Source organism: Musca autumnalis, unplaced genomic scaffold, assembly GCF_047663935.1.
Source record: "Musca autumnalis isolate F117 unplaced genomic scaffold, ASM4766393v1 scaffold_1, whole genome shotgun sequence".
Lineage (NCBI taxonomy): Eukaryota > Metazoa > Arthropoda > Insecta > Diptera > Muscidae > Musca > Musca autumnalis.
The window spans coordinates 332,697,813-332,717,010 of record NW_027411644.1 but is presented as its reverse complement, the minus strand read 5'-3'; the positions used below and the strand labels follow the sequence as shown (position 1 = coordinate 332,717,010).

The 19,198-nt window shown below is 33.3% G+C and overlaps 1 protein-coding gene across 17 annotated transcripts in view; it reads right to left on the bottom strand.

Moving 5' to 3' along the window:
* jus (EB domain-containing julius seizure protein) overlaps positions 1–19,198 on the bottom strand; it is a 58,276-nt gene that overhangs the window by 5,424 nt on the left and 33,654 nt on the right. For 9 of the 17 annotated variants that reach the window (XR_012409295.1, XR_012409294.1, XR_012409293.1 and 6 more), the window contains exons 5-6: positions 8,511–8,625; positions 8,241–8,437 (exon numbers count right to left, since the gene is read on the bottom strand). Coding sequence is in view for 9 of the 17 variants with exons in the window: in XM_073963006.1 (XP_073819107.1) it covers positions 8,241–8,437; positions 8,511–8,625 (312 nt within the window). In the remaining 8 variants the exon portion in view is untranslated. The remainder of the gene's footprint in view (positions 1–8,240; positions 8,438–8,510; positions 8,626–19,198) is intronic. The other 8 variants (XR_012409299.1, XR_012409298.1, XR_012409300.1 and 5 more) reach the window with 1 other exon arrangement.

The window sequence follows — 19,198 nt, the reverse complement described above, 5'->3', positions numbered from 1 at the left end:
TCGTACATATATAACAGATTTCTACATTATAGTTTATTTGAAAGATATCTCAGCTCCTTTGAATGAACTAATTTATAGTTAAATATCTAGTTCAATCGATCGGATCAGTATCGCCCATCGGTGTGAATCGTTCAGTTACAACTTCATACGTTTCTGTGAAATCTCGCATACGATTTCTACCAAAAACAACAAACAAACATTATTATTTTGAATGAAGATAAGCACTAGTTTGGCTGATTGAATCCTTCGTTCGGTGATCATAGTTCAGAGAAATAAACAATTCTATCTAAACAACTGTAGTACATATAAAATACAATTCATGTTAGTTATATTGAACATTATTTAAATCATCTTTGGTTTTGAAATAACAAAAGTTTTGCAAATTCCGAGTTCCTCGTTGCCCCACGTCCACAAAATATACACTACGAAGTCCTGCATTATTATGTTCCCCATGATCCAATAATCAGGTGACATAGTAGGATCAGTTGATGTCTTCTCTAGCAGTAAAAATATATCTTTTATTACAAATAATAAAATTATATATCAGTTATAATTATTGGTATTGTTCGTATTATATGTATGTGTGTGCAACATCTTTTTTTAGCACTTAGAAGATTTTTTATTGTCTAAACCCTTGTTTTTGAGAATATAGGGATAACGAGTACGAACCCAATGAAGGGCTATAGTTTGTTATTAATTTTCGCTCAGAACATTGGTGACGTTGGCTGGCTTAATCCCATTGTTATTGTTTTAACTTTTTAAAACAACGAATTTATTAATGAAAAAAAAATGATATTGTTCACTGGATCTCAACAGTTCCCTTGTTTCCTGTCTGTGGACATTCTCCACTGAGGTTATTTTTCAATACATTTTTCAAAAAAAAAAACCTTTTTATACCCAAACATCAATTGCCGGCTGGAGAAGGTTTGTCTTGTTTTGCAAACACACTCGTTGGGGCTTGGGAGCAAAACTTCTCATGGATATTGTTTATTTGGTCACTCTATATTTCAAGCCGACGATTAATGTTTGGGTATAAACAGTTATTTTGTTAAAGAAGTTATGGAAAAGCAAATAAAAGAGAGCTACAACCATATGATTAGACATGGGATTTTTGCATGTTTTTTATTTCTCATCCGATTGCACTCAAATTTTGGATCTAGGCGTTTTGAGGGTCAATTTTTCGATATTTGGGGTCATATCAAAAATATGCAAAAAATATGCAAAAAATATGCAAAATATGCAAAAAAATATGCAAAATATGCAAAAAAATATGCAAAATATGCAAAAAATATGCAAAATATGCAAAAAATATGCAGAATATGCAAAAAATATGCAGAATATGCAAAAAATATGCAAACAGTTTTTGGGCGAAAATCGTCATAAAAGTCGAAAAATTTACAATTAAAGTTGGAAAATATCATCAAAAAAACTTTAAAGTGTCTAAATTAAGACTGTTGGACATTTAACGTCGATTTTTAGCAAATTATTATGTTATTGATACCTCTTACGACGGTGTGGTGTAGGGTATATGGTATTGTAATACTATTTTTTGTTGTTAAACTACACAAAAATATAAAATTTGATAAAATATCAATAATTTTATGTAAATTCAATATGTTCTTTGTCTTAATTTGTAGCTTTAGGCTGGTTTTAACTCAAAGAGAAGAAATCGACGTCCGATTTTTTTAGGCGGGGGTGCCGCCTAAACTGTTTTCTTAGATTAGATTTTAGATAGATTTAAGATTAAATTGCCAATTGAGCATCATTGGATTAAGTTAACACGTGCTACTGGAGCCTCGAAGTTATGAAAATGTCGTCTCTCTCGGCGACCCATATCTGTGGAACGTATTATGCATTAAATTAAAGGCCATTCTGTTTATTTTATATTCAAAAACAAACTGCGTAAGTATTACTGAATTCGAGATAGAAATCCAGTGTCCCGATTAACGTGACTGGCGTACGTAGGGCTAAAATGGAGCCTAACTGGGTATAGCCGACAACATGGAGAACGCATTGTTTTAGTTTGTTCGTCCTTTGTATTTAATTGGTTGTAATCTGCGGTGAGCTCGACTCGGAGTTAATGTGACTATTTTATGAATTTCGAACAGTTGTTCTTTTGTAAGTTTGGGTCGAATATTTCCGGAGAAGTTTCCATCTTCGCTTTGTTAAAATTTTTGTCGCCATTTGACTCTTTACGGTGTTTTGCACTGTCGGATCAAACAATGCCAAGCCAACAAGTTCAGGACTAAGATACCACAGGTGATTTATCATTTTTTTATTCCTTTTTCTGTTCTATGTTTTCGTATTTCAATAGATTTTCAATGAGGTCTAGGTCTTCTTTTGATGCTAAACGCTTCGTAGAATCTGAAGAACCATCTGTCCCGAAAATAATCAAGCGCAGCTTCAACAAAAACTCCTATCCATGAAATTGTCATTGCTGCTGGATCCCTGTAAAGTGTTCTATAGGAACGTTAGTCGAATCATTTTATCTACAGTAGAAGCTCTCGGAGAGGACCCCAACAAATATATGATCTTTAGAAGCTTTATCCGTTTATTCCGGAGAATAAACAGTGAAAAATACTCGCAACAACTTCAAGAAAGATACCCCATGCACTGGCATGGAAAACTATTACCAGGTATTCCCAAAACAGTGCAGAAAGAACGGGTTGCTGTTCTGGTATCATCTGGTATGGAGGTAAAGAACAACTCCTAGGCGTTCCTGAAACTGACAGTAGCTCAGGGAGAAACAAGACTTAGCAGTGTACGAATGCCTAGAATAATGGGGTCTTACAAGCTTGAGCAGATGTTAAGTCGAGAGCTTCTGTACCTGCGTACAGATTTATAAGAAGTATTGTTTAGAAGGATTTTTGACTGCAAGTTTGGCAGCACATCCGGACATCAACCAAACATATTCACGCGATTTCTATAAGAATAGTCTGCGATTGACAAATCCAAGTTCGATGTAGGCGAGAATGTTCCCAGCTGTCTTCCCAAGAACAAGAGGTCGTATAAGCACTTTGTGTTTTCATCTTTTGAGCCCGGTTTAACGCGCCCAGAACGTTTCTTATTTTGTTTATTTATTTTGTATCAAACGACAACAACTGAGTGTTACAAATGGGTGAGTGTGGGTTATTGATTTTACAAAACGTATAATGAACAAGATAATGGTTATGTAGATATAATATTGGATGATTGGGTAAACATAATCAATAGGTTGAAAAGGATTAGAGACAATTGATTGATTTTAATACAACAAATAGTGAAAACGAAATTCAGAAATATTTTTTAAGTCCAAAAAAAGACCTAAACCGCATTAAAGATTTATTGAAATACGAAACAAATATCAGATAAAGGAAATAACAAAATGATAAATCATCTGTGGTATCTTAGTCCTGAACTTGTTAGCCTGATCTGATAGTTCAAACCACCGTAAAGAGCCAAATGCGACAAAAATCTTAACAAAGCAAGCAAAAGAAGATGGAAAAACCAAACTAATAGTACGGCTACACTAGAGTTTTTTGCCGGGTTAACCCACTTCAACAGGATTTATTTGACGTTTGCGCTATGGAATTGACATTTGAAATCCAAACCCACTGGGTTAATCTGGCTAAGTGTAACCGGGGTATAACAAAAGAACAACTGCCGAAATTTCCAGAAAAAGTCTACCAGGCGTAATTACAGGGTATACTTACTTCTTGTTCAAGAGATTAAGCATTAACTCCGAATTTCTTGAAAAAGATCATGTAACTTGACCGCAGAACATCAATTACCAGGAAGGGTAAAGGATGTTAAACAATTTGAAAGTTGTGAACGACATAGCAGAGCAAGGAGTCAAGTTCATCACCAAGTAGTCATCTTTACCCAGATGTCTCCAAAATCACATTATGTCAGTCCCTTAAATAAATTTAAGTATGAACAAAATGTAAAAAACATTTGTTTTCATTCCCAAAAATTGATAATATGGGAAGAAATAAAAAATAATTTAAAAAATTAAGTTACAATGTTTTATTTATAAAAGCACTTAAAACGAGAACTTTATTTTTAATGATGGATTCTCTCAAATAAAACGCTGGTGGCCGTTTAATATTGCCGTTTAATTTTTAATTCAAATGCAAGCGTTTTATTTGAGAGATTTAATCATTAAAAATTATTTTCTAGTTTTAAGTGCATTTGTAAATAAAGCACTGTAACTTATTTTTTAACTATTTTTTATTTTTAACTTTTTAGCATTTATTTTTTTTTTTGATCACTGGGAACCTCGTAACAAAATTATAGCCAATTTAGGCCGAACAAACTTTAAAATACCTGAAATCGTGTTGTACCGTTATATAGAGGCTATACCAAAACCTTGACCTAAGTCCAACATTTTTAGTGAGGAAGTTTCTGTACCATTGGGGACCCCAAATGCCAAGTTATAGCCAATTCGGCCTAAAAATTTAAACAAAATCCTTATAATACTTTAAATCGGGTGGTACCGCTATATGGGGGCTCTAAGCAAAAATGGACCCATATTGGTTTTGGTTTCATATTCATGTATTGTCATCCAAGTCTGAAAAGTGTGCAAAGTTTTAGTTCGATTGGTCAACTACAACTGTGTGGAAAATAAGTTACTAGATTTGATCTAAACAGACAAGTTAAATAAAACACTGTAAAACCGGCTTTTTCACAATAGACTCCATTTTCACCCTAAGGCGTTTTCAGGACATTGACTTTATTATCTTGAATTCAGTACTACTTAGGTATTTTGTTGTTCGGCAAGAAATATCAAGAAAAGTATGGCATTTAATTTAATGCATAACACGAGCAAATAGCTTTAACCGTTTCATAGATATGGGTCGTTGAAGTCGTCAAATAGCCAAAAGATCAAGATTTTCATAATTACGAGGCCCCAGTGGCATGTCTTAACATATTCCAATGGTGTTCAAACTTTAACAATCTTAAAATCTAACCAAACTAACAACTTTAGGGGAATGCCGCATAAAAAATTGGACATCGATGTTTTCCCTTTGAGCTAAAACCAGACTAATGCAACAAATTAAGGCAAAGAAAATATTGAATTTTACATAAAATATTTGACAATTTAACAAATTTTATATTTTTTAATAGGTTAATAATAAAAACAAGTAAGAAAAGCGTTAAGTTCGGTCGGGCCGAACTTTTTATACCCTCCACCACAAATTTCAGCCATTTCGGTGGATTAATGTGGCCACAACCTTCAAAATACCGAAATTCGGAAGGTACCGTTCTATGGGGGCTATATGATGGCGTGGACCTATACCTACAAATTTCTGGGGGAAAGTTTTATACGCCTAAAGAAGACTAAATACCAAATTTCAGCCATATCGGTGTGATAATGAGGCTAAAACGTTCAAAATATCGAAAATCGGGAGATATTGTATTATGGGGGCTATATCAACACGTGAACCCATATAAACATTTTATGGTAGAAATGTTTCTTATCCTCTGGAAACACAAAATACAAAGTTACAACCGATTCTTTAGTCAAATGGGTCTAATACATTCAAAATATATTAAAATGACGCGTACTTTATAAGGGGTCTTATGTGGGGACTATACCAAAACGTGGACCTATATAACCCAACTTTGGTAGGAATGTTTTCTGGCCTCTGAAGACACAAAATACCAAATTACAACCAATTCTGTGGTCAAATGGGTCCAATACATTCAAAATATATTAAAATGACGCGTACTTTATAAGGGGTCTTATGTGGGGGCTATACCAAAACGTGGACCTATATAACCCAACTTTGGTAGGATTTTTCTGGAGACACAAAGTACCAAATTACAACCAATTCGGTGGTAAAATGGGCCAAATATCTTAAAAATTCCTTAAAACGACGATGCGTCACGCGTCATTTTGTATGGGGGCTATACGAAAGCGTGGACCTACATAGCCCGCTTTCAATACCAAAAGTCCTACGTAAATATAACATATTTTCCCAAAATTTCATCAACCTACGTCAATCCGTTCGGACGCTAGAGTGATTTCCACAGACGGACAGACGGACGGACATGGCTATATCGATGCAGAATTGCACGCTGATCAAGAATATATATACTTTGTGGGGTCTACAATGATTATTTCGAGTAGTTACAAACGTAGTGACAAACTTAATATACCCCCATCCTATGGTGGAGGGACCCTGCCATTGAATTTAGATTTCTTTGAAACGAATTTTGTTCCAATCAGAATCTTCGTATCTTTATTATTAAAAAATATGCAAATATGCAAAATCCGATGTCTACATATGATATTCTACACCACTTCCTCTGGGCACTGTATTCCACGAAATTTATGTTATGATTGCGATACGCTATGTTATTGGTATAATTAATTGATATTTTTTCGTCATTTATAAATTATATAATTTGCACCGAAGGAGAGGTGAAGAGTTGATTTCCAAGTTTCATTTTCGTAATTTGTTGGAATATGGCGCCAGAATTTAGAATTTATTTTATTTATTCAAATCCATTCTAGTAATACTAGGCCTACAAGACCATATAAACGTATTACTTAGCATATAAATCCTGAGTATTTAATACTACATTATAAAATATAAAAATTATTGACATCTATAATCCTTATTCTTGGCTCCCCAGCCATAAAAATATATAAAAAAAACAAACAAATGTAAAATGTCATGGCCAAGTGAACAATAACCCATAAAAGTTACAATTATGTAACTGAATAAATGAAAACAACAATACGTAGTTGCGAAAAAAAAGACAAAGTGATAAAATTGTATCTCAAACAGTTAGGCGTGAAATTAGATGAGTATGAAGTTTCTTTCTAAACATATTATTAGAGTGAGAAAATATCCTTAGTTCATAAGGCAGTGGATTCCAGGCACGTGCAACGCGAACTAAGAACGATCTTGCATAAGTATTTCTAAAAAGTATAGGAATATTTATCTGCGTATTTCTTATTGAATGGAAAAACGTAAAGCTTGAATATAGGGACGTAGGTTTTCCAGACTTAATAATATTGTAAAGGGTTAAGAGGATACGAAGAGATACAAAGTCAGCATAAGAACACCCCAGAAAACGTTTCACGTATTCAGAAATATGACTTCAGCGGGGAACGTTGAAAACGAATCTCACAACCGCATTCATAGCTCTCTGCAAACGAGCAAGATGGATACCTACGCAGCCTGAGACAACTTCTAAACCATATAATATGTTAGACATTAGCATGGCATTGGCTAAACATTTTTTGACCCGAAGAGGCATGTATAGATTGGAAGCATATATCCTTCTTAGCAAAGACCAAATTCTTCCAGATAAAGCATCAATATGTTGTTTAAATGATAGTTCATTGTCAACTACAACACCTAAAATCTTGTGGTGCGTAACAAAAAGTCGATCTTGTAGAGAATTTTCATAGCTACAACATTTTCTTTAGTCCCATTTTAATAGGACTTGCGGTTTCTAAGCAAAACCGTGAAAACCTAAACAACCCCTAAAAAATGTAAATCGCGATTTATTTAAAAAGCGATTTTTTTTCGTTTTTTTGATTTTTCTCTTCTATGAACATTGTAGTTTTAGAATCCGCAAAAACTTCCAAGGTGTAAGCACCTTCCATTTAAAATCGTTTCAAGAGCACCGTGTTATCCAAATCTGTATGCCTTTGCATTTGTTCCATCCTTTTGAACATAATTAAATATCATCATTTTATTTGACCGTTATTTTCTTGTTGAGGTTCTGAACAAAAACAGCTCCTTTTAGAATCATTTTCGGTTGATATTCGCAATTGGTCAGTGATCTGTAAACTAGTGCCCTGAAATATGAATTGCACTTTGGCATTGACAATGTATTATATGCCAAATATTTACATGTGTTTGTAGCTTATTGCAGTTACAAACGTTTTTATTTGAGGTATTCCTCGCGTTAGTTTTCCAATTGACCATACTGTCATTCTGGTTATTATCTCGGTTTATTATACACATAATGTATACACACATACATTTGTATATAAGTACATGACATATACACATTATTTTGAAACAGTGGATTTGATGCTGGATGGATGGTACTGATCATGCGCGCAGTTTCCTGTTTTATGTACATACATACATACATTCATAGAATTAAGCATTAACAAATTTTTTGTTTTGTGATCAAAAATAAATGCTAATAAAACGACGACGGAAAAGGGAGAATTGTTGTGAGCTGCATTGTAAGAGAAAATTAGGTGCATTTGGGGTGCATTGAATACGAACCTGCCTTACCTAACGATGGGTTTGGTGAGTGTGGACGTAAAGAAGCCATACTTGGTTGTCGAGATGGTGCCCTAACGGACATGCGAGATCCTCTCCGTTCCTGTCCATGTAACAGCTTACTTTCGCGCAGCAAGGACACATTCATGAGTCTTGGATTTGGAGTATTGAAAATAGTCCGGTTTTCACGCCAACGAGCCCTGTGATAAATGTAATAAATAATTCAAAGGATTTGTATACAGTATGAAAGTTAGTGTGGACAGGATTACTTACTGACTAAACAGGCGAAGTACAACACAAATGATAATGAACATTAAGGCCATGCCAACTAGAACACCAATCATAGCTGGATCTATATAGGTTTCAGGACCCTTCTTATCTTGCCGACCTAGAAAAACGTTGTAAGAAATTTTTAGTGCCACATTAATTACACTGGTTGGGGGAAAATTGTTACGTTACAGATACATATACATATATGGTAATCAAATTTTACTATACTTCTGAGTTACAATTATCAAATTTGGGTACCAGGATATAACTCCCAAAACGGTTTTGGGACTTAGGTCCGTCAATGAACTCGAACATTATTTCCAACGTTTATTGCGATGTGTTCACTTTGAGATTTATGCCATAGCACCTCTAGTTTATGGCAATGAATATATAGATATTCTGCCAATTATATCTTTTAATTCCATCGATCATTGTTATTTATTATTTTTATTTAATATAAAATGTTTTCACCGAGCTGATTCTGTCAGTTGTTTTTATGGAATACATATTATTTTTGTTAAAAAATATTTTTAATGTACTTTGTATTTGAACTCGACAAAAATTCAGTAGATTTTCTTGAAATCGTTGAAATCGATTGATGTATCTTAGACTCCTTTTAACTCAAAGGAATGTCGGATTTTTTTATGCGATACCCACCAAAGTGTTTAGTTTTGTTAGATTTTAAGATTGCCAAAGTTCGAGCAGAATCGGAATATGTTAACACATGCCACTGCACAGTGGTGACACTTACATGGGAAGGTGTGACAAAAATACTTCTAGATGATATATCGAACTGAAATTTTTATCAATGGGTCACAGTGACTTAAAAACACTCTAACAAAAATATTGGACTCCTAGGTCCAAAATTTCGCGTGGTTCCCATCTAACGAATCATTCTGAATTGAAGTATTTTTACTGTTGCCAACATATTGTTTAACCGAATTCGCTGTAATCCGGTACTAGGAGTTGTTATTGCATAGTAAACCTCCCCGCGGGAAACTGTCAATGTTGGTCCATGATTTGCTATACCCCCATATATGATTCCTATCTCGATTTAATGTATTTTACAGATATTTAACAAATTCTAAACGGATTAGGCTTTATTAGTGAACTCAAAGTTTAGAACATGATTTTATAAATAAATGTGGCATTGGTCCACTTTTGGCCACAGCCTCCATAGGGTTACCATATATTTTTCCGTACTTTATAAGATTTAATCACCTTTTTTCTGCAGAATTACCTGTAATTATGTATTTTTGGTTCTCAGTGCGGGGAAAATTCACACGTTGCAACATTAGGGTGTCCCAAACAAGAAAAAAATATTTAATAAATTGTATACCCCCAAAACCTTTTATTTTTCAATCGCTTTTTCTCCTTAAGAACCGCGAAAAATGGAAAAAATAAGCTGAGTTTCGAAAAATTTGGAATGTTTTGAAGCGATTTGCATCTTTAAATTTTTAAAATGACGACATGAATTTTTTGATTTTTGTCGTTGGGAGCATCCACTGTGTACTGGGGCCTCAAAATTTTCATAGTTATTTGAAGGGGGGCCAAAGGTGAACTTTCACGAAATTGTAACATTTATTGTCCAATCGATGAGAAAATTTTACTAGTTCATTATTGTGTTAGAATTCAGAAACAAACTCATAAACTCCGAAGGCTGCGCTAAAAAAGCGTTTGTCGTGGAAAGTCAGGTTGAATGAGAAAAAAACTCATAACTGTAAAAAACAACTTGTGAAATGAAAAATTTGATGACAGAGAAGCCACTCCACAGCCGATATGTCTGATGAGCTGCTACCAACAGCGAAACATGCCAAATAATGGTGGTTGTTTGGTTTCGTCGGCTTTCCGTTTTCACTTGCAAAACATTCATGGGTCATTAAGCTAGACTCTAACGAGAAATTAATGAAAAATTAATATTAAAATGATCTTCGTCCTAATAGGCAAATTTTTAAATAAAATGTATTCCGTTAACTCGAATATTTGTTCATTGCAACACTTTTGGTATCCTCGCTTTCCAAATACAAAGGAAACCCATATTATCGGCTTTTGTGAAATAATAGAAAAAGTTTCTTAATACAATAAATTGGAAAGGGGACTGAGCTAGTCAAAAGAATGGCGAGAAACATAATAATTTGAAATTTTGTCTGTTAGGGGAAGATAATTTTAATGTATATTTTTTCGATTGATTGACGTTTTTCCAAGTGAAAAGCCGAAGATTCGAACCCACACAACCACTACATTATGTGACCGGTTTTACTCATCAGACATATCGGCTGTGGGAGTGGCTTCTCTGTCATTAGAAATCAAACTCAAATGCAATGTATTTTCAAAGCGACAGATATTTGTCCCTTCAATCTGCATGGCTTCTATGACAAACGCTTTTTAGTACAGTCTTTGGAAGTTATGAGTTTGGATTTGAACGCTAACACAACAACATTTTCATATGTTTTTGTATTTTACAAATCAGTATTTACATTTTTGCAATTTTATTTAAATTCCATACAAATATGCATTGCTGCATGATTAGTATTTTAATTTAAATGTAATAATAATCGACTAGACATTGTTTGTTATTTTCTATAATAATTTTTCTTATCAAACGCGGAATAATACTCATAACTGATTTATTCATTGTGATAATTAAATTTGTTGTCAAGACTTCGCATTTCTCAACACAAATATTTATAAAGTGAACTATTACGGGACAAATGAGTTCAGTATAGGTTATCATAGACAAATGCTTTATGTATGTACATTAGGGTTATAATTTTTTAACCTTTTTCTCAAAAATTATTTCCTGTTGCGAGAATGAATGCACTTTTGCTTATTTGTGCATAAAATAAGGTTTATTTCATTTTGATATTAAAATATTGATATATGAAATAAATAAATAAACTCAAAGAGTGGCATAACTCAAAAAATGCGTTTTCTGAGTTAGCAATTTCTATTTCTATGACTTCTACTTTATATTGTATTAAATTTTCATGTTAATATCTCTAAAACTCGACAAGTTATAGCTCATTTACTACGAGTTTCGCATAATTCAACTCAAAACTTTTTTGAGTTTATGAAGCACTAAAACATGCTTGATCTTGCACCGAAATATATCACTGATATCTCGCTGGCTTTTTGCAAAAATGACCGAAGTGGTTATTTTAGTTTTTGTGTAATAATCTTTTTAAGTTGGGAAGTCAAATTTCAGTCGCCAACTTAAAACGCGTTTTTCTCGAAACTCTTTGAGTAAATGAGCGATATGTATGTATGTAACTAGCAAATGCCCGCTACTTCGTAAGCGGAAAGGGAACAAAATATATATAAACAATATTTAATACGGGAATGGTAAATATGGAGATTCTGTTGTACTAAGACCTATTTTTATTACCAATATTTTGTCGATTGTAGTCAGAATTTACAAAAAAAAAAATCTGAAATATCGCATCCCTCCACAACTACCATATTTTTTATCTCGAATTTCCAAAACTACGTATCATATTGCAAATTTCAGATTTGACTCCTGGTTTTAACCCTACACTAACACAGCATTCCCTTCCAGTACGAATTTCCAAACACTAAACTTTATCTCACGCCTTGAGAACAACAATCACGCACATTTACAATGCAAGGTTCTAGCTTTAGCGGTTTCGCCCAGAACCCGAATAGGTCCGTTAAATTTTCGGCATTCAAAATGGCCATAAAAATCCAAAATGACCACGTTTTCGTATATCCCCATATAATGGTACCTCTCGACTTAGTGTAGTTTAAAAGATTACTTCCTTATATTCAACATATATCCTAACCCCAATTCACTTTTCCAGCTTTATCTGTTCTCCTGAAACCCATTATAGTACTATTTAGTATTTTTGTATAAATAAGTACGAATTTTCAAAACCTCCTCCCTACCTCCACTTTAAACACCAATTGATAATCTAGTACCGAATTTCAAAATTCCAGTTCTACCCTTTACAAAGTCACAAACTGTACAAAATTCTCTACCATATAGCAAATACCAAAAGGTACCAAATTTTGTACCATTTAGCACTTTTCGTACACGATTTTCCAAAATGTACTTTCATATCTCAGCTCTATCCGTTCACCTAACGCCAATTTATAGCCAATGTAGTTCCATTTAGCACTTTTCCATAAGTATGAATTTCCAAAACTACCTCAATCCCCACTCCAACAGTAATCTGTTCACGCAAATACAGCGAATTCCGTACCAGTTAGTACTGCTTTGTTCACATTAGTACCATTTTCCAAAGCTTCCTCCATATCTAAATTCTATATTCTAACAGTAATCTTAATTCCAAATTTCAGGATTCAAATCCAAATCCAAATCATACTAAACTCACTACCATTTAGGACTTTTCGACCTTTGGTAAATTTTTCTTACTCTTAATCAGTGACCCCCATTCCAAATTTCAGGATTCCGGCCCTATTCGTTAACCCATATCTAAATTGTACTATATTTAGTACTATTTAGAACTTTTCGTATAAGTTTAGTTCGAATTCCAAAAACCTTTCATTTTTACTCTTCAACAGTGATTCTCATTCCAAATTTCAGGATTCCAGATCTATCCGTTCAACCAAATCCAAATTGTACTAAATTTAGTATCATTTAGTACTTTTCGTGCACTTATAGCTCGAATTTCTAAAAACCTTTCATTGTTACTCTCCATCAGTGACCCTCATTACAAATTTCAGGATTCAAGCACAATCCGTTCATCCAAATCCAAATTGTACTAAATTTAGTACCATTTAGAACTTTTCGTGCACTTATAGTTCGAATTTACAAAAACCTTTCTTTGTTACTCTTTACCACTGACCCTAATTTCAAATTTCAGGATTCCAGCTCTATCCGTTCATCCAAATCCAAATTGTACAAAATTTAGTACCATTTAGTACTTTTCGTACCCTTATAGTTCGAGTTTACAAAACCTTCATTGTTACTCTTCATCAGTGACACTCATTCCAAATGTCTGTATTCCAGTTCAATCCGTTCACCCAAATCAAAATTGTACTAAATTTAGTACCATTTAGTACTTTTCGTATCCTTATAGTTCGAATTTCCAAAACCTTTTATTGTTACTCTTCATCAATGACCCTCTTTCCAAATGTTTGTATTCCCGCACTATCCGTTCACCCAAACCCAAATTGTACTAAATTTAGTACCATTTAGTACTTTTCGTGCACTTATAGTTCGAATTTCTAAAAACCTTTCTTTGTTACTCTCCATCAGTGACCCTCATTACAAATTTCAGGATTCCAGCTCTATCCGTTCACCCAAATCCAAATTGTACTAAATTTAGTACCATTTAGTAATTTTCGTACACATAAATACGAATTTCCAAAAAAAATTAAATTACATCAACACCACTTCCCAACCTTGATTTCCATACCAAATTCCATGATTCTAGCTATATCCGTTCAAAATATACAATTGGTACTAAATTTTGTAAATTTTAGTACTTTTCGTACACTTAGAGGTCGATTTTCCAAAAACCCTTTGGTACATCTTTCTAGATCTCCATCAGCTACCCTCATTCCAAATTTCAGAATTCTAGCTCTTACCGTTTCCCTAATAAAAAGGGTACCATATTTAGTACCTTTCGTACACTTCTGGGTCGAATTTCCAAAAATCCAGCCTTATCTCACCCCTACACACCAACAGCAACCTACACCCAAAATTTCAACTTTCTAGCTTCAGCGGTTTCGTCTGGGCGGTGATGAATCAGTCAGTCAGTCAGTCAGTGAATACCTCACCTCACTGCTCTTTTATATACATACTAGCAAGTGCCCGCTACTTCGTTAGCGGAGAATTCACACCAATATAAAGGAGGATAATAAATAAATAAATTGAAATACAGAGTATAGTTTCACCCGTTCCTATTTACAAATTCTTGATCAAGTAAAGTACGACAGTTTAAGGTTTTACCACATATTCTTTCTAAAAATCATACCTGTGGTTTTCAAATAGAACTACATAAATCGATTAATCAATTTGTGTTAATTTTGCTTTATTGATGCCGCGTAGAAGTAGCTAGAAGCTATCAACGGCAAAATTTTGTTTTCAAAAAATGTGGGCCGTAGTATTTTTAAAACTATATTCTCAACGACTGTTGTTAAAGCTACGTATTCCTTTAACATTTGGTTGTTTGGTGGATAGAATATTCGGAATCGGGAGAATATATGGGAGCTTTATCCAAATCTCAACTGATTCTCGTCAAAAGCAATAGCTATAGTCCTTTGGTCAAAATTGCGACCATCATAAATTTTAACCCGGATAGGATAATAAATGCAACAAAAGTGCATTAACTGATGGACGGGCACGTATAAATGAACTCAGAATGTGATGCTATGTAGATCATCGAAAGGAACCATTGACCTATTTCGTTTCCTTTTGCATGTTACATACAAATGCAAAAAATTGATAATGGTTGCTAGTAATTCGAACGGACTTGATTTCGAATCATTTTAGAGAAACAGGTCATTAATTAATTATTTTTTCTTAAAATATTCAGCGTTAATAGAAATCTACTATACTATAATCATTCAATAACCATTATTCAAAAACGCAGATTTTTTTCACTGAATAGTAACTGTATTGAAAATTGCAATTTTTCTGCAGAGCAAAATATGTGTTATATACATATGTAATGGATACTTTACACGATATGTTTTTACACATGTGTTGAAACTTTGCATATACATTTTGTATGTACATATTTAGGGTTGGTCGATTTTTGTCATTCTTTTTCACATGAACATTGAGGATGTCCGAAGAAAGCATTCTGCGAAAAATTACTGTTTTAGTTATCTAAATGTTATACAAATTTTATTTGTATAACATTTATCGTATCGGGACTTTCAGAAAAAGTTGGTCTTAATATAACGTATACCTACTTTGGGCATCAATTACATGGGATTTAAAAAAATACAATTCGAAATGTCATATTTTATTGATATTTGTGCCATTGATCTTAATTAAGTCTCTCATATTAGTGGGCTGGCTTATTCCCGACTTCTGTCTTCGGATGAACCCATAAATTTTCAATGGGGTTAATGTTTGGACTTTGGACTTTAGTGTCGATGTCTTCGTTGTAGTTGTATAACAACCAAGTCCTACGTAAATAAGATTTACGTCTGTCTAGACTGTCTTGTCTTGGTAGAGTTTATATTATAATTTATAATTTTCAGTGTCCAAAAACCCAATTTTTAGGTTGTCGATTAAATATTTTTTCAATGTTTCCTCCGAAATCCGTTGACAGAATAACTGAATTAAAAATACAATTGTAATCAGATTTTGTTCAAACAAAAACTGTATGTGGTATATGTATATGTATGTATATGTATAAATCAAAATATTGCATTTTTTTAAATTGCTTTCGAAAAACGTTGAGTATTTTTGTTTGGGTCGCTTAACAGCATATAACATGATGCGGTGCTTTTGAACCAACATTAAATAAAAGGAGCTTACACCTGGGAATAAAAAAATCGCCTAAGCGCTTTTTAAATAAATCACGGTCAAAGTTCACATTTTTTGGGGGTTTTTAGGTTTTCACGCCCTATCAAAATGGAATAAAGAAATTGTTGTAGCATCGAAAATTCTCTACAAAATTGTCCTTTATGATATTTTTTGTAGGTTTTACCATTTTTAAGATATAGATGTTCCGATTAGGACAATTCACTGACTGTATCGTCTCCATATGAAACAATGTCATGACTGCAATTTCCCTACTTTAACTTATATATCGCAAAAATGGTACAACCCAGGAAAAAATTACGAAATGTTCACAGCTATAAGATTTTTTTAGTCCCATTTCGACAATGCTTGTCGTTTTCAAGCAAACTCGCGAAAACCTAGCAAAAAAACTAAAACTGTGACCTGAACTTCTATATCTCAAAAATGGTAAAACCTAGGAACAAATCGAATGAGTAATCCTTTGTCTATACGATTCATTAGTTAACATCGATTTCGTTTTCAGAACAATTCAATTAAAAACACAATTTTAAAAACATTTTGTTCTAACAAAAACTGTATGGGGTTAGTTTTTGACGAAATCTACATACTCAGATGTAAAAGAAAATCTTGCAATTTTTCTCAAAAATCGACTTCGAAAAATGTTGAGTATTTTGGTTTGAGTCTGTTGACAGCACTCAACATGAGTAATCATTTGTCTATACACTTCATTTGTCTATGCCCATACCATAACTTACAGTTCTCCGAACTTTACAGTATGTATTGCATTTTTATTTTCCAGGGCTGTGAGAGGATTGCGCCATATTTTTTGGGTTCCGTCGTAATAGTGCAACATAATTTTCATCTCATCAGAAAATATAACGTCATCAAAGTACTTTAACGGGCTTGAAATCTTCTTAGTAGCAAATCTGATTCGTTGCTTTATATGTTGCGGGGAGAGAACTTTTTCCTAACCCTTCGTGATGAATACTTGTTATGTAATACTTTTCTGCCTTTTTCACGTAACACACATACTCCAAAATCGTTTTCAATTACAGAACCAATCTTTTGTCTCTGGTTGGGGGCCTATTATTGATTTCATTAATTATTTAGCGATTTCTTCAAATTACAGATTTTGAAATTGAAAATTGAATAGTTATGACTGTACATTTCCATATACGATAAAATGACTTAATTGCAAATAATTCGTGGTAATATGCACAATTTTATTGCACTTTCATTGATTTGCAAACATTTAGTTATTACCAAAAAGTCAGGTCAATACAGTTTTTAGTTGTTGTTATTTCTGGCCGATTTCTGAATTTATTCCCCTTATGTTACCTTCAACAGCAACTCATTTGTTCAACAAACCCACCCAGCAAAAATACTCATTACAAATTGGCCTACTTTCTCATTATTTTAACACGGGCATGTCATAGGGAGTAAGTACTTATTTTTTGGCACTTAAAAGTAAATAAATAAGTACTTAAATAAGTAGTTACGACTTGAAGTAACCAGGGAGTAACTACTTATTTATCTACTTTTTAGTGGCCAAAAAATAAGTACTTACTCCCTATGACATGACCGTGTTAAAATAATGAGAAAGTAGACCAATTTGTAATGAGTATTTTTGCTGGGCAACATCATTTATTTAAAGAATTTTTGTTTTAATTTTAAATTGAAAATCAACATTTTTACAAATACATCGTTTGTAATCATTTTTTCTAACTGGATTTTAACGAATGAAAATCTTTTGTGCGACACCTGTTATGTGAAAACTAAATCAGGATCGGTTTGTATTTTTTGAGTAATTGATGTATATACCATTATCACCAACTGCGACATCTGTTGCGATGGAAGATAACAAATATCTTGTCTATCTATTATTTAGTGGTTTACGATAAAATAAGTGCGCCCAGAAGTAAACTACAAAATTTGAAATTATGTGTGATTTTTTACGGTATCAAGAAGTTATAGCATTGTTAATTTGACACATGTCTTGCAGAGGGCCAACTATAAGTGAATAAGTACGTAATAATAATGAAAAATAAGGATTTTTGTTGTTGTTTTTTTTTTTTGTGTTTCCAGGACGAATTTTTTTAAACCCGGCCTTATCTCGCACATTTGCATCAACAGTGACCCACAGGTAAAATTTCAAGCTCCTAGCTTTAGCCGTTATGGCTGGGCGTTGATGATGAGTCAGTCAGTCAGTCACTTATCACCAAGCTCATTTATATATATAGATATAGATGTATGATGTGATGACGAAATAAGAGGGAAACAAAAGGTTATGTCATTTTGTCATGTCACATGGCTCTAAAGCTTGTTTTCGGTTATACTCGTATGTCTGCTTACAGTGATTTCAAAAAATTGTACAAAGTGTATCAGCAATAAAAAGTTTAATATCATATTGTGCCGGAAGTTTTTTTTTTATCGAATCACTTTATTTTTATTAAGATTTATTAGGTAAAAACTGGTAAAAATATAAAGCAGGGATACAAGGTTATAAAAAAGTCACAACCCTAATGTACATACAGTAGTGGCCAATACATTTGCAACAAAATTGCACGTTTTAGAAAATTTTCTGTAAAATATTTTTTTGGGTCTCGAAAAACATATGTATGAGCGTATGGATCGGACCCATATCAGAGTGAGTACTACTGATTTATTGACGTTATAACGGGCGATATCATTGGAAATTCGGAATTCTATAAAGGCAAAAAATTTTAGAAAGCCCGTCAGGTGATAATTTACCGCACACATTTTGTGTATAGACATTTCCGGGAAGAGCACAAGCTTCCCAAAAAAGAAAAGGTTTCAACGCATTTAGTGCTCGCTATAATACATAAAGAATATTCAATATATTTATGAAAAAATGCAGTTATTATGGAATTACATGTCAAAAACATTGTTTATTGTTCAAAAAACAGGAATACTATCAAAAAATCACTCAGAAGACTATAAAACACTGTAGTTATAATAAAATATTAATGGGCTTTAGCGAGTACGTACAAGAGGGGGCATATGTTTACGTTACTCTTCGATTTTCTTAACTTTTGCCTGAAGCGGAAGTGGAGATTTCTCTCTAGTTCTCTAGAGTTTTCATGTTTTTTTAACCGAAATTCAGTACCGTGCAAAATAATAGCAGCACGGAACTTCTATGCACGAAAATTGCAAAGGAAATGACAGTGGGTTTGTTAAATCCGGTTATATATAAACGTACTTATTATTC